At 42.8% G+C, this 15,284-nt stretch overlaps 1 protein-coding gene across 3 annotated transcripts in view; it reads right to left on the bottom strand.

Moving 5' to 3' along the window:
- Window positions 1–3,420: 3,420 nt before the first annotated feature.
- The window catches only part of SEMA6D (semaphorin 6D), a 111,483-nt gene continuing 99,619 nt past the window's right edge, over window positions 3,421–15,284 (bottom strand). For all 3 annotated transcript variants that reach the window (XM_075345796.1, XM_075345797.1, XM_075345798.1), the window contains one exon: window positions 3,421–5,675. In XM_075345796.1, the coding sequence (XP_075201911.1) occupies window positions 4,354–5,675 (1,322 nt within the window). In that variant the 3' untranslated portion in view covers window positions 3,421–4,353. The remainder of the gene's footprint in view (window positions 5,676–15,284) is intronic.

Raw genomic sequence — 15,284 nt, 5'->3', positions numbered from 1 at the left:
GCAGATCGGAATATATGGTGTCCTATATAAAGGTCAATTGGGCTTTTCCCAAATGTTTCTGACGCTCAGAAAATATAGTGTGCTATACAGAAGACACTTTACATACTATCATAAATTGTATTTTCATGAATAAGGCACAAAATGCACAGATTCAGGTACCCTCACATATATTTACAGAACATTGTCATTGCCGGCATGACCCATAAAACCACTCATACATGAAATACACATACTGTCATTGCACTACTGGTACACTTCCTATTGTAGTCTGGGCAGTGGTAGACATGTTCTATTCCGTAACCTTATCGCAACGGTCTCCAGATTATTCCAATTTCAGCTCAAACACAAATTGTTTGGAAAATGGTGCAGCAAGATTTTTTTTTTTAATTTAAAGGGAACCTGTCACCACTTTTTCCGACTATAAGCTGCGGCCACCACCACCGGGCTCTTATATACTGCATTCTAACATGCTGTACATAAGAGCCCTGGCCGGGGGGTATAACATAAAAAACACTTTATAATACTTACCTAACGGTCGCGCTGTGGGCCTTATGGGCATCTCCGTTGTCCGGTGCCAGCGCCGCCTCTTTTGGCCATCTTTGTTCTCCTTCTTCTCTAGCCGTGGTGCATGACGGGTCTGTCGTCATACACACTTGCCGGCATTCAGGTCCTGAGCATGACAGATCAAAGTATTGTAGTGCGCCTGCGCAGGACCGGCGAGTGTGTATGACGTAGCCGCATCATGCACCCAGGCTTCAGAAAGAGGACGAAGATGGCCGAAAGAAGCGGCGCTGGCACCGGACAACGGAGACGCCCATAAGGCCCACAGCGTGACCATTAGGTAAGTATTATAAAGTGTTTTTTATGTTATACCCCCGGCCTGGGTGGTGGCCGCAGCTTATAGTCCAAAAAAGTTGTGACAGGTTCCCTTTAAACTGAGTGCCTATTCCAATTAGTGCTGCTCCACTGATTCTGGGACAGATTTTCTTTTTCTTTTATGCCCTTCTGTTCCAAAGTTATATCCTCAGTAAAGTAGGTGAAAATTCTCCTTTAAACAACTGAGTGTAGGCCGCGGAAATAGAAGAAAAAATGTTCCAGAATTAGTGGAGCTGCAGTAATTGGAGGAGATACTCAGTTCGCATACAAAAATACAGTGAAAGGTCCTCTTTAGGTCATTATATTACTTAGGGCACACTTTTTCTTACATCAAGAATTAGAATGTATATTAGGTGCTTTCTCATTATTAAAGGCATTAAATAAATTCTTTAAAAACATCAGCTGTTTTTATATAATCAATATTTCCACTAAAAGTCTGTGCTAATTGAGCACCGTATGTATGTAGGTTGATTAGTGTTGAACTACCTACCTTTTGGAAGTTAAGGCTGATTATACACGTTATGTAGTGGCCATGACCTGCCTTTTATATACATGCAGGATAAGTTCAGCCGAGTGTATATGTGTTCTTAAAATGGAAGGGATAGAAAGTGATTGGCAGAGATTTCTGGTGCTGGCTTTTCTCCTTGAGAGCAGAAGAATGGGACATGTTGAAATTCAACTGCTCTATTCTTCTTTTAAAGGAAATCTGTCACCAGGTTTTTCCCTTTTGAGCTGCGGCCACCACCAGTGAGCTCATATATGCCGCATTCCAGAATGCTGTATGTAAGAGCCCAGGCCACCCTGTATAACCTAAAAAACACCTTTATAATACTCCCCTAGGGGGGCGGTCCGATGGGTGTCGCTGCTCTCAGTCTAGCGCCACCAGCATCTTGTGAGATTGCCATCCTCCTGCCCAGCCCATGTGTATGGCGCGTCCTGCATCGTTCACAGAGAGGTCTACATTGCGCTCCTACGCATGTGCATGTTGATCTACCAGGCTGAGGGTAGATCAAAGTACTGTAGTGCGCATGCGTGGGCAGTCTTTGACCTTTTCTCGTGTCTGCGCATTACAGTACTTTGCTCTGCTCTCAGCAAGGCAGATCAAAGTGCGCATGTACAGAAGCGCAGTGAAGCCCATGCACATGGGGCTGGGCAGAAAGACAGCGATCGCAAGAAGAAAGGAGGCGCCAGACCGAGAGCACTGACACCCATTGGACCGGATCGCCTCCTAGGTGAGTATTATAAAGCTGTTTTTTACTTTACACAGCCCGGCCTCTTATATACAGCATTCTGGAATACTGTATATAAGGGCTCACTGGTGCTAGCTGCAGCTTCTAAGGTAAAAACCTGGTGACAGGTTCCCTTTACCCTGGGAGAATGGGGAGGTTTCATATACAGTAGATGCTTGTCTAGTTCCTGCCGAAACTTCAGTAGGTTGAGCCAACTTTAACAGAGGACCATACTGCTTTCATGCCATGGATTCACTCTGGAGAAACAAGGTGTTGTAAGATGGAGCTGTTTTTCAATGACTAAACCCCAGAGCCTTCTTTGAGGTGATGGAGGATAGGTGCTTCTAATGTCACGGTTGGCAGACGGTGTGTAGGTGGGCAGTGCTTGACAGGACAGTTTTTAGGCAACATTATATATAACAGTATCTCCAGATCTTTGCCAGGGATCTGAAAGGCAAAGCAATCCAGCACTACCAAACTGGTTTACCACTGCATAAAACGAGATCTTAAGGATGAAAATCATTTTCGAAAAAAAGACTCTTGAAAGAACTATTCAACCTAAAATGAAATTGGCTATTAAAAAGCATCAATCAACATGATTAGTGAAATATATGTGAAATAAGGCTGTGGTTGGGTGGGGGTACTATTTCTTTTGGTGCATTTTATTTCCCCTACCTCCGTTTACTAATGAACATCCGCTGCTGAACATCGAGTGTATACAATGTACACTTTTGCATAGATATTTATTTAACCGTTACCAGTTGCTGTCATATACGGGGTGAGTTGTCAAAGGTTTCGCGCTCATTGAAACTTCTTCTACAGACAGAAACACTGCTAGAAATCTATAGCTCACATGTTTTAGTGCTTGATTAGTATTACTCTCCCTTGATGGCTGGTAACATATATACACACACATAAACATTTCCCCCTCGTAATAAAAGGTAGCGCAGCTTATTTCTGAAGAATACACTATGAAGTATGGAGATATCTTGGCTTCATTGTTGGATTCAGGAGCTTTAATGGGATTAGACAACATGACAACAGTAGATTCTCACCCTGAAAGTGAATCTTATGAATGCAACTTTTGTGTAATTGCAGATGGCTGTAGTAATAACTGCAAATGTCACATGGGCTAAAGATACAACATTAGGATCCATTTATCTCCTGATGTTACCATTAGACTGCCCTCAATGTCCTCCATTCTGTGTCCAGCTTCTGTAAGCACGGCTCAGGATGACACGTCACTGCTGCACATAAGGTGCCCCAGTCTACACACCCTACATCATTGTATAATGTCATGTTAGGAGGCCTGCAATTCTTTCATGGAAGCTTTATTAATAAGTATTCTTTTCTAGTACTAGCCATTCTGATCCTTCTTCACCACCTGGTACAACATATGGTCTTAATTCACAGTGGCCAACTGATACCAAGAAGGAACAAAGCATGAACATAAATTCTCCCCATGATATCCAGTGGATTATACAATATTGTCTAAATAGCAGCATAACAAGTCTAAGAAATCTTTACATTCTTGCACGAGGTACCATGTTCAGCCAAGTTAATTATCTGGAAGGCAAAAAAAGGGGGAGAAGATTGACGCCCTCAGTTGCACAACCAGCAGAATACTTGTGGAAGGAAATCAACTGTTTGTTCAGACATGCTCAATGTAAACAGTTCATTAGTATAGAATGAGAATCTTAACGTGCACGTGTTTGTGTGTATGGAACAGTTATGCACACACACATAAAACACACACACCAAAACCATTTGTGGCATTCGTTGTGAAGCCACTGAAGACTGAGGGTATGTTTTAGGCGTGAGACAACAAAAATGTTGCAAACTTTTACAACTGGGACACTTTTTGTGACACTTGTGCAAGAGGCAAGGTGAATGCATACATATAAATGTTCACATTTAATGGGATGGCTACACACTGCGGCAGTTTAAAATGAAATCCCGTTTTTTTTCAAGTATATTTTTAAAACTTGGTACTGAATCAGTAACGGAAGTAGCTTCCACTGTGCTACATTTCTCCAACAAAAGAAGCAAAATGACCAGCACTTTCCTTTGCTTTGTTCCTACCCAGCTTGTTCTGAAGTTCCTGTGTTTGGCACAACTCGATGTTGCCAAACTAATGACAGCTTCTTTGGCCACTTAGGGACAGATTCGGCAAGCATGTCTCTGCCTAATAGGTCCTTTATAACACTATGCCGTATAACCATACACTTTTTATCCAAGGTGATATATCTCAGTAGCTATATTTGTTTAGCTGTCTAACTGTATTTTGCTGAGCAAATGAGGGTTTCGGTGGCACATCCGGTTTTATAGATGGTGTCCTCTTTATTCCCATACGAGGGAGAGTTCCGTGTCCCGTGTAACTGCTTTGCCGTGACAATGAAGTCTGTTGATGAACAATAACAGGTGTTCCTTGCATGTAGTCCATCCTTGGGTTAGGACTTGGAGGCATATAACCACCTCTATTAACACTGGACTGTCTTGATATTAAAACACCATTTGGTGAGTTCATAGTTTTAGGCATTGCTGATATAGAATGCCTCTGTGAAGAGTTTTTATGATAACCTCTTTGTGATTCTAAAGATGTCATTTGCCCACTTGGGGTGGAAGGCACATCCACTCGTTTTGTTGGGCTATTACGTGGAAGAGTTGAGGTGGGGGAGTATAAGGATGCCTCCCTGTTTGGAACTTTAGGTGGTATTTCAGACATATTGCCCATTGTATCGAGCATTAACGTTTGATGTGGAGGCTGATGTGAATTTTGATGAGCCACTTGAATATCTGCCATCAAAGCTTTGGGATTTCCTTGGGATTCATTGAGATGTTTTAAGAAGTCATTCAATGTGTTTCTAGTATCCACAGAACGACGATCTCTTTTGGTAGGCTGCTTTACCAAAGAATGCTCAATATTGTGGAGTTTTTTATCCGATTTGTGTGCATTTGAATTGGAAAATGATGTATTATAATCATGAGTGGCATTTGGAAGAACAACTGCACTTGGGATTTGTCCGTGAGCTAAAGGCGAATGGGGAGGCGGACTTGAAGGAAAAAACTGTGGACTCTTAAGAGGAGTTTCTTTACGTGAAATGTTTAGGTTATTTTGTGCCTTTTCCCACTGGTTTTTAATGGGCTGTAAGCTTTTTTGCTGAAGCACTGGAGTAGATTCTGGAGTAGGAAGTGCAGCTAGTTCTGGTGGTTGTCCTTGACTGTCCATCAATATGGATTTGGTGTCCCCAGTGGGTGGCAAATCCTTCCTACTAGTCAAAATATTGGTATAATGTTTAGGTGAATCAATGCTTTGCTGATATTCTTTAACTGGGCTGTCAAATAAGCCATTCAGTTTGGCAAAACTTCCACTTGAGTCTGTACAGGATTGGGCAGACTCTGCATCTTTGTGTATCTTTCTGGATTTCCGTGCAAACATCTCCCGATAACAGTAGACAACCACTCCTGCAATAAACGCTCCGAGAACAAAGGCAGCGAGGACACAAGTGATCAGAACATTCATATGGACCATTTGGTTAGATTCTCCTGACTGTACTTCCCATCTTACACCTGTTAAAATAAATAGATGTCAAGTTTTAGGAAATATCTGCACAATTTAGAACAAATCAACAGTCTTCAAACTGGAGGCAGCTCATTAAATGTGTTTATCTTAATGGAATCATTTGCATTCTGTTCTCATTTTCTTTTCTATCAGTCCTTGTGTCAATCAAGATAGAAAACAAACTGGAAAGGGTAAATGATGAAGCTGAAAATAAAACCGAGTGACAGCTACAACAGACTTAGTGACAATATTGTTTGTGCTTGCTATGGAGCATACAATGTCAGGTAACAGTCTGTATCTTTGGAAACTTAGAAAGTCAAGTCTTATTTAAAGGGATTTTGCAACAAGCAACTTTGCAATTAACTTATTAAAAATTATCTTCATTCACAAGAATGTATGAATTTGTGTTCTTGTCTATCAGTGGTGACCAATGTCCTAGCCAAGGAATATAGTGCTTACAAGCTCTTTGCTATAGATCTTGTTTGCACTGCTCTAAAGATGACTGAATTTCAGGATATGGCTGCATTTCAGAATCTGGCTCAACTGCAGGATCTGGCTAAGTTGCAGGATCTGGCTGAATTGCAGGATCTGGCTAAACTGCAGGGTCTGGCTAAGTTGCAGGATCTGGCTGAATTGCAGGATCTGGCTAAACTGCAGGGTCTGGCTAACGCCAGGGCCACACGGGGACTAATGCGATCCTCGCATGACACTCGGCTCACGCAGGCAGCACAGCGGGAGCTGCGTGTCAAACGAGTGTCACTGCGACTGAGGTTCGATCATGCGATCGGACCTCAGCTGCGGGGGGCGGGCCGGCTCTGAGGTGGGGCGGGCCAGTGCTGAGGAGGAGCGGGCTGGCGCTGCGGAGGAGAGGGAGAGATTTATCTCCCTCTCTCCTCCATTGCCGGCAATTGACATTCCTGCCCTGCACTCGCGGTACACTGGTGTACTGCGAGTGCAGTGAGATTTTTGGAAAGAGACTCGCATTACAATCGTAGCACCCTGCGATTGTTTTCTCGGTCCGATTAGGGCTGAGAAAATAATCACTCATTGGTGATGGCACATAGGGTAACATTGGTCCGAGTGGAATGCGATGTTTTATATCATTCCACTCGGTCCGATTTTCATGCCGTGTGTCTTAGGCCTAAATTGCAGGATCTGGCTGAATTACAGGATCTGGCCGAATTGCGGGATCTAGCTGAATTGCAGGATCTGGCTGAATTGCAGGATCTGGCTGAATTGCAGGATCTGGCTGAATTGCAGGATCTGGCTGAATTGCGGGATCTGGCTGAATTGCAGGATCTGGCTGAATTGCAGGATCTGGCTGAATTGCAGGATCTGGCTGAATTGCGGGATCTGGCTGAATTGCGGGATCTGGCTGAATTGCAGGATCTGGCTGAATTGCGGGATCTGGCTGAATTGCAGGATCTGGCTGAATTGCAGGATCTGGCTGAATTGCAGGATCTGGCTAGCGTCATTGTCCTCACAATCCTCTGTTGCTTCAAATGCAAATATAGCTCTCCTTACAGCGTTAGAGAGAGCATAGTTTGGGCCAGTTGCATGACTATACCGGTGATTGGAACTGTCAATCATCATTAACTAACTGTCTCCTGATAAACAGGATGGATAGAAGTGTTATTCCCATAGTACAGAATATGTTGTAAATGATGAGAAGCAGCGCTGCGCTCCCTCTCATCAGCGTTCTATAATACCCTTTCCTCAATATTGGAAAGGGTATTATAGAACCCATACTCAAATAATCCATGTAAATTGTGTTAACGTGTTATGGCCTGTCCCTAATTTGAGCTCTAGTCTTAGTGTGATTTGTAGTGGTCTGTTCTGTAATGTTCTGTTTACGTTGCGGAGATTCGCAGAGTTAAGACTCTGAACAGGTCATGTGTCTATTGGCATAGTATCCTGTATACATGGCCAGACTGCTCTGCATATGTGATCTGTACAGTCTGTAATAGATTGTTCAGTGGGCACGGGCCACCATTCTTCTCGGCAGCACATATGCTGCTTATACAAGACGATGCGCTGGCTTTTGTGCCGCACTAAAGATCATTTCACCTGATGAACAAGCGCTTTGCTCATTTGGCAGATGATCGGTAGCCTGTTTAAATTGCAAGATTATCAAGAGACGAGCGCTCCTAGGAACACATGATAATAGTGGACTGTAAATGGATCTTAAATCTGTGCTTCCACCCACATTTACTTATGCTAATGAGATTTTAGCTGCTGTGATATGATTACACAGAGAAGGCAGAAAAAGCAGAGCACAACCACTTAATAAGGCTGAAGGAAAGTCAGGCAGAAAATCAGAAAGAGGAAGGTTATTACCATTAGTGGACACACACTCAGTTTTTAACGTCTTTTATAGAAATACCACAATCAAATATACTTCCAAAGACCATTGTAATGCAGCCAATTTAGTTCTTAATATTTTACAATGAATTTAGAGTTGCCCTTGGAATGTATATCAGCATTTCCACATTTCAGAACTTTTATGGCCAATAATTTTTAAATATATTCATGTCATTCTTTGTGGATTTTATTATTGCTGATGTAATTCTGATCTGCAGCAATATGGTAAAATGACTGCAATACTGAGTCACATGGAGAAAGAAAGCTGCCATCACAAAAGACATATAACTGTCCCATCAAGTTAGTGACTGAATGTAACCTATACTGTCAAGAATAAGTAACCACAGACCTACAAATTAGAGAGTAGCCCATCTCATCTGTGTAAAGATATGTTTAGACCACTCACATTTGCAGAACTGTTTTACTTAGGACACACCACCAAGGTTCATGTACAGTGCCTACAAGTAGTATTCAACCCCCTGCAGATTTAGCAGGTTTACACATTCGGAATTAACTTGGCATTGCGACATTTGGACTGTAGATCAGCCTGGAAGTGTGAAATGCACTGCAGCAAAAAATAATGATGTTTCTTTTTTTTTTAAATTGAGAAAAGTTTATTCAGAGGGTCATTAATTATTCATCCCCTCAAACCACTAGAATACTGTTTGGTTCCCCTAAAGTATTAAGAAGTATTTCAGGCACAAAGAACAATGAGCTTCACATGTTTGGATTAATTATCTCTTTTTCCAGCCTTTTCTGACTAATTAAGACCGTCCCCAAACTTGTATACAGCACTCATACTTGGTCAACATGGGAAAGACAAAGGAGCATTCCAAGGCCATCAGAGACAAGATCGTGGAGGGTCACAAGGCTGGCAAGGGGTACAAAACCCTTTCCAAGGAGTTGGGCCTACCTGTCTCCACTGTTGGGAGCATCATCCGGAAGTGGAAGGCTTATGGAACTACTGTTAGCCTTCCACGGCCTGGACAGCCTTTGAAAGTTTCCACCCGTGCCGAGGCCAGGCTTGTCCGAAGAGTCAAGGCTAACCCAAGGACAACAAGGAAGGAGCTCCGGGAAGATCTCATGGCAGTGGGGACATTGGTTTCAGTCAATACCATAAGTAACGTACTCCACCGCAATGGTCTCCGTTCCAGACGAGCCCGTAAGGTACCTTTACTTTCAAGGCTCGTCTACAGTTTGCTCATGATCACTTGGAGGACTCTGAGACAGACTGGTTCAAGGTTCTCTGGTCTGATGAGACCAAGATCGAGATCTTTGGTGCCAACCACACACGTGACGTTTGGAAACTGGATGGCACTGCATACGACCCCAAGAATACCATCCCTATAGTCAAGCATGGTGGTGGCAGCATCATGCTGTGGGGCTTTTTCTCAGCCAAGGGGCCTGGCCATCTGGTCCGCATCCATGGGAAGATGGATAGCACGGCCTACCTGGAGATTTTGGCCAAGAACCTCCACTCCTCCATGAAGGATCTTAAGATGGGTCGTCATTTCATCTTCCAACAAGACAATGACCTAAAGCACACAGCCAAGAAAACCAAGGCCTGGTTCAAGAGGGAAAAAATCAAGGTGTTGCAGTGGCCTAGTCAGTCTCCTGACCTTAACCCAATTGAAAACTTGTGGAAGGAGCTCAAGATTAAAGTCCACATGAGACACCGAAAGAACCTAGATAACTTGGAGAAGATCTGCATGGAGGAGTGGGCCAAGATAACTCCAGAGACCTGTGCCGGCCTGATCAGGTCTTATAAAAGACGATTATTAGCTGTAATTGCAAACAAGGGTTATTCCACAAAATATTAAACCTAGGGGTTGAGTAATAATTGACCCACACTTTTATGTTGAAAATTTATTAAAATTTAACTGAGCAACATAACTTGTTGGTTTGTAAGATTTATGCATCTGTTAATAAATCCTGCTCTTGTTTGAAGTTTTCAGGCTCTAACTTATTTGCATCTTATCAAACCTGCTAAATCTGCAGGGGGTTGAATACTACTTGTAGGCACTGTATGAGCTCCCCATATCCCGTATCTGCATTTGTATTGGGTTCATGTCAGGAACTAATATTAATTCTTGAAGTATTCAGCCCTAGGCTTGTCCGTGTAAACTGGATTACTGAACTACTGCATGAACTAATACTTCATACAAACAGATGATTCATCCTTTATCGTACCCAAAATTCAAGAGTGGTGAAGACTTCATGTGTAGTGTTCAGCGAGTAGTTAACTATTCGTACTCGCTATGCTTTTAGCGAGTACTGTGCGCTACTAGCGTATTCGTTACAAGTAGCTGGTGCAATGTAAGTCAATGGGAAATACCCACTAAGTAGCGAGTAACCCGAAAGCCGTACTTTTCATGCGAGTAGCGAATAGTACGGCTTTCGGGTAACTCGCTACTTAGCGGGTATTTTCCATTGACTTACATTGCGCCCCCTATTCGTAACGAATATGCGAGTAGTGGAAAGTACTTGCTAACAGCATAGCGAGTACGAATAGTCAACTACTCGCTTAACACTATTCATGTGTTTTTCCAATAATTACAAGTCATTCCGTAATCCATCCCTACACAACCACATTACCACAACCACCAAATTGATTATTAGATGGTTTTCCTACGATGGAATAAAGTTTTTATGGACTGATGGATTAATTTTACATAACATAACTTGGACAAACATTATTTAATGGTTCAAGTCAGTTAGTTTTAGATCTGTCAAACTATTGGAAGAAATTGGTAGCAATATTGTAGCTGTAATATAGTAAGACCAACTGCATCAAGGGGAGTCTAGGGACACCTCTCCACATGGGGGGCATAGGCAGTAGACAAATGTTTTTATAGCACCTATGCTGGTTGAAAATGAAAAAAATTAGGAGCTGCACTTCACAGGTTAATCTCAGAAAAATGGTGTCTTTTAATTTGCCCATAATGGTAATGTTACAGTCCATGTGTGGACCGTTTCCTATGCTGGTTAGTTATATTTTTAGAATTGTTAGTATTTTAGTTATTTTACAGGAAATCACAATTACATAGCAAATCTATATTCTAGCTCATAAAAGAGGAATACCCTCTATATATAGATCATGTGCAATAAAGCATAGACAGGTGTTACCTTTATATCTAACACTTCAGGAACTTTGTTTAAAGGGAACCTGTCACCAAGTCAGTTTTTGCTCCTATTTTAGTCTCATTGCTCCCCTTAATATTCCATTTTTTTTATTTTTAAAATCCGCCATACAGTTCTAGAGATATAGTCCTTTTTATTCAGTGCAACATTTTATGGTCTTTACTAAAGCGGGCTTTACACGCTACGATATCGTTAATGATTTATCGTCGGGGTCACGTTGTTTGTGACGCACATCCGGCGTCATTAACGATATCGCAGCGTGTGACACTTATGTGCGACCTAAAACGATCGCAAAAGCAGCCAAAATCGTTTGCCGCGGAGAGGTCGTCCTAAAACAAAAAAATCGTTCTCTTCTAATTAGCGATGCTGTTCCTCGTTCCTGCGGCAGCACACATCGCTGTGTGTGACACCGCAGGAGCAAGGAACATCTCCTTACCTGCCTCCACCGGCAATGCGGAAAGAAGGAGGTGGGCGGGATGTTTACATCCCGCTCATCTCCGCCCCTCCGCTTCTATTGGACGGCTGCCGTGTGACCTCGCTGTGACGCCGCACGACTCGCCCCCTTAGAAAGGAGGCGGATCGTCGGCCAGAGCGACGTTGCAGGATAGGTAAGTCCGTGTGACGGGGGTAAGTGAGGTTGTGTGCGACGGGCAGCGATTTGCCCGTGTCGCACAACCGACGGGGGCGGGTACGATCGCTTGCGATCTCGCTAGCGAGATCGCAGCGTGTAAAGCCCGCTTAAGAGGCGTGGCTCATATAATGCAGTGCCTAAAGACACGCCCCAGAGGATTTTGAGTCACGTCCCCTTGACAGAGACTATAAAAATTAGAGCTGACTAACAAGGCCCATATCTCTGGAAACGTAAGGTGGATATTAAAATTATAAAAAAATGAAATACACAAGGGTGCAGCAGGAATTAAAGAAGAGTAAAAACTGCCCATTCTGACCTGGTGACTGGTTCTGTTTAAAGACTAGAAATTATTCTGTATTGCAATATGCAATAAAGGCAATATTTGGAAAGGGGGTAATATATGTTTAAAGCTCTTCATATTTATAGTCTCTAAATATATTTTATTTCAGACACTAATGTGTGTAATCTAACCTAAAAAGGAAAACATTCAAATTAGTAGTCATTCATTTTTCATGACTATCAGAAAGATAAGTTGGCGACCACAGACATACAAGAAGCAAAGTTCTTCACGCATAAAAGAAACAGTAAAAGTTTGGAAGTTAACACAGTTGGAGAAAATGAAGATGTCTGCTCTCATTTGAGCTCAATACTTCATTCTGCCCCCAATATTTTTTTGACAAAGAATTAGTAAATGTTAAAATTCTAAAGAGGGGTAGATTGTGTTAGTGGGAAGGCCTTTGAACATTTAGCAAGAAATGCTCCGGGTTATCAACTTTACTGGCAGTGTGCAAAGTAATTAGGAAACTTGAACACAAAACAAAAGGAACGAAAAAGAAACAAGAAAAGCAGAACGTAATGTGAAGTGAAAAGTAACGTAAAAAGCAGAGTGATATTATGGCATACAATGAAACATACATGCACTCAAAAAAGTAGTCAAAAAGGAAATAGACTGATGTGTTTAGGATCCTGAGTAAGTGAAATATTATATATTCAGCTATATAGATATATTTGGTGTGCCTAGTATATAACACGAGGATATAGTAAGTTACTAAACAACTTTTCATGTCCTCGGTTCAGTCCTACAGAGACACTTGTTATAGCTATCATTACACAAGTAATCAAAGTAGGCGACTATTGTATCTCAAGGGGTTCTCTTGTTTCCATAATAACTGTTCATTATAAAGCTGTCCGGACTGATAAAAGGATACTTTGCCTAACTGCACCATAGGCGCCCGGTAATTGTGCAGGAACGTTTTTGGATTTAAAAGGGGCAAAGGGGATCAATAATGGACACCACGAATATCATCAAAAGAGTCTCACTAAAGGACACTTTACACGCTGCGATATCAGTACCGATATCGCTAGCGTGGGTACCCGCCCCCATCGGTTGTGCGACACAGGCAAATCGCTGCCCGTGGCGCACAACATCACCCGGACCCATCACACTACTTACCTGCCCTGCGACGTCGCTGTGACCGGCGAACCGCCTCCTTTCTAAGGGGGTGGTCCGTGCGGCGTCACAACGACATCACTAAGCGGCCGCCCAATCAAAGCAGAGGGGCGGAGATGAGTGGGACGTAACATCCCGCCCACCTCCTTCCTTCCGCATTGCGGGCGGCGGCAGGTAAGGTGAGGTTCCTCGTTCCTGTGGCGTCACATGGAGCGATGTGTGCTGCCGCAGGAGCAACGAACTACATCGAACACGCTGCAGCAGCGATATTTGAGAAGGGACCCCCATGTCACCGATGAGCGATTTTGAACATTTTTGCGACGATTCAAAATCGCTCATAGGTGTCACACGCATAGGTGTGACATCGCTATGTGCGTCACAAATTCCGTGACCCCAACGACATCGCATTAGCGATGTCGTAGCGTGTAAAGCGGCCTTTAGTGACCTTTTTGCCTACACTAAACAAGCTCTGTTTAAATTCGGAGTACATTTTTGTATATTAAAGCTGTATTTTAATAGGCGCAAGATATACACTTTTTCTGTGACTTAGAAATCACCACACTTATTATGTGATGTCCTCTTCAGGGTTTTTCCAAAAAATAATTATGGAATTAGTCATATGATTAGCTATTCATTGCTCAAATTGTCTGTCTACCTAGGAAGCATCATTTATATTATTGTCTAACTTGTCTATTAACTTTTTTAAACCTATAAATTTGCCACACAATTAAATTATTGCATAAACGTTAATATTAGATATACAAGATTAAAATAAATATATGCCCCTATATTGATTGTGGGGTTTGTACTTACTATGCTATACTATTTTCACTAATATTCTTTCATGCTGTATATGTTTGTACTAGCCATGTTTACATAGGTTTATAATATACATAATCAGTTCTCTTTCATATTGCTTTATGTTACAACTTGTGATGAGCGAGCACTACTATGCTCAGGTGCTTGGTACTAGTGATGAGCGAGCACTACCATGCTCAGGTGCTTGGTACTAGTGATGAGCGAGCACTACTATGCTCAGGTGCTTGGTACTAGTGATGAGCGAGCACTACTATGCTCAGGTGCTTGGTACTAGTGATGAGCGGGCACGACCATGCTCGGTACTAGTGATGAGCCAGCACTATCATGCTCAGGTGCTCGGTACTAGTGATGAGTGAGCACTACCATGCTTGGGTGCTCAGTATTCGTAACAAGCAGTTTGATGCTCAGATGGGAGTGACTCATGCACCGAGTATACTGTAAGTCAATGGGGAACTCAAAAATTTTTCCGGAAGATTTCCTGGAAAAATGCTCAAGCTCCCCATTGACATCCATTATAGTCGAGTACTGGAGACGAGCCCATCTGAGCACCCAACTGCTTGTTACGAATACTGAGCACCCAAGCATGGTAGTGCTCACTCATCACAAGGACCGAGCACCCAAGCATGGTAGCGCTCACTCATCACTAGTACCAAGCACCAGACCATGGTAGTGCTTGCTCATCACTAGTACCAAGCACCCGAGCATGGTAGTGCTCACTCATCCCTAGTACTGTGCACCCGAGCATAGTAGTGCTCACTCATCACTAGTACCGGGCACCAAAGCATGGTAGTGCTCGCTCATCACTAGTACCAAGCAAATGAGCATGGTAGTGCTCACTCATCACTAGTACTGAGTACCCAAGCATGATAGTGCTCACTCATCACTAGTACCAAGCATGGTAGTGCTCGTTCATCACTAGTACTGAGCATGGTAGTGCCCGCTCATCACTAGTCCCAAGAATGGTAGCGCCCGCTCATCACTAATATCAAGCATGGTAGTGCCCACTCATCACTAGTACCAAGCATGGTAGTGCCCGCTCATCACTAGTACCAAGCATGGTAGTGCCCGCTCATCACTAGTACCAAGCATGGTAGTGCTTGCTCATCACTAGTTACAGCACATGGCACTTTATACTACATGGCTCTGACTTATCATATCTCACTATAGCTATGTGATTATCTATTGATATAGCCATTTATTTATATTTATTACAGC

The sequence above is a fragment of the Anomaloglossus baeobatrachus genome, chromosome 4 (genome assembly GCF_048569485.1).
Source record: "Anomaloglossus baeobatrachus isolate aAnoBae1 chromosome 4, aAnoBae1.hap1, whole genome shotgun sequence".
Classification (NCBI taxonomy): Eukaryota; Metazoa; Chordata; class Amphibia; order Anura; family Aromobatidae; genus Anomaloglossus; species Anomaloglossus baeobatrachus.
The sequence above is the reverse complement of the archived record's forward strand: the minus strand, read 5'-3'. Positions and strand labels throughout refer to the sequence as shown.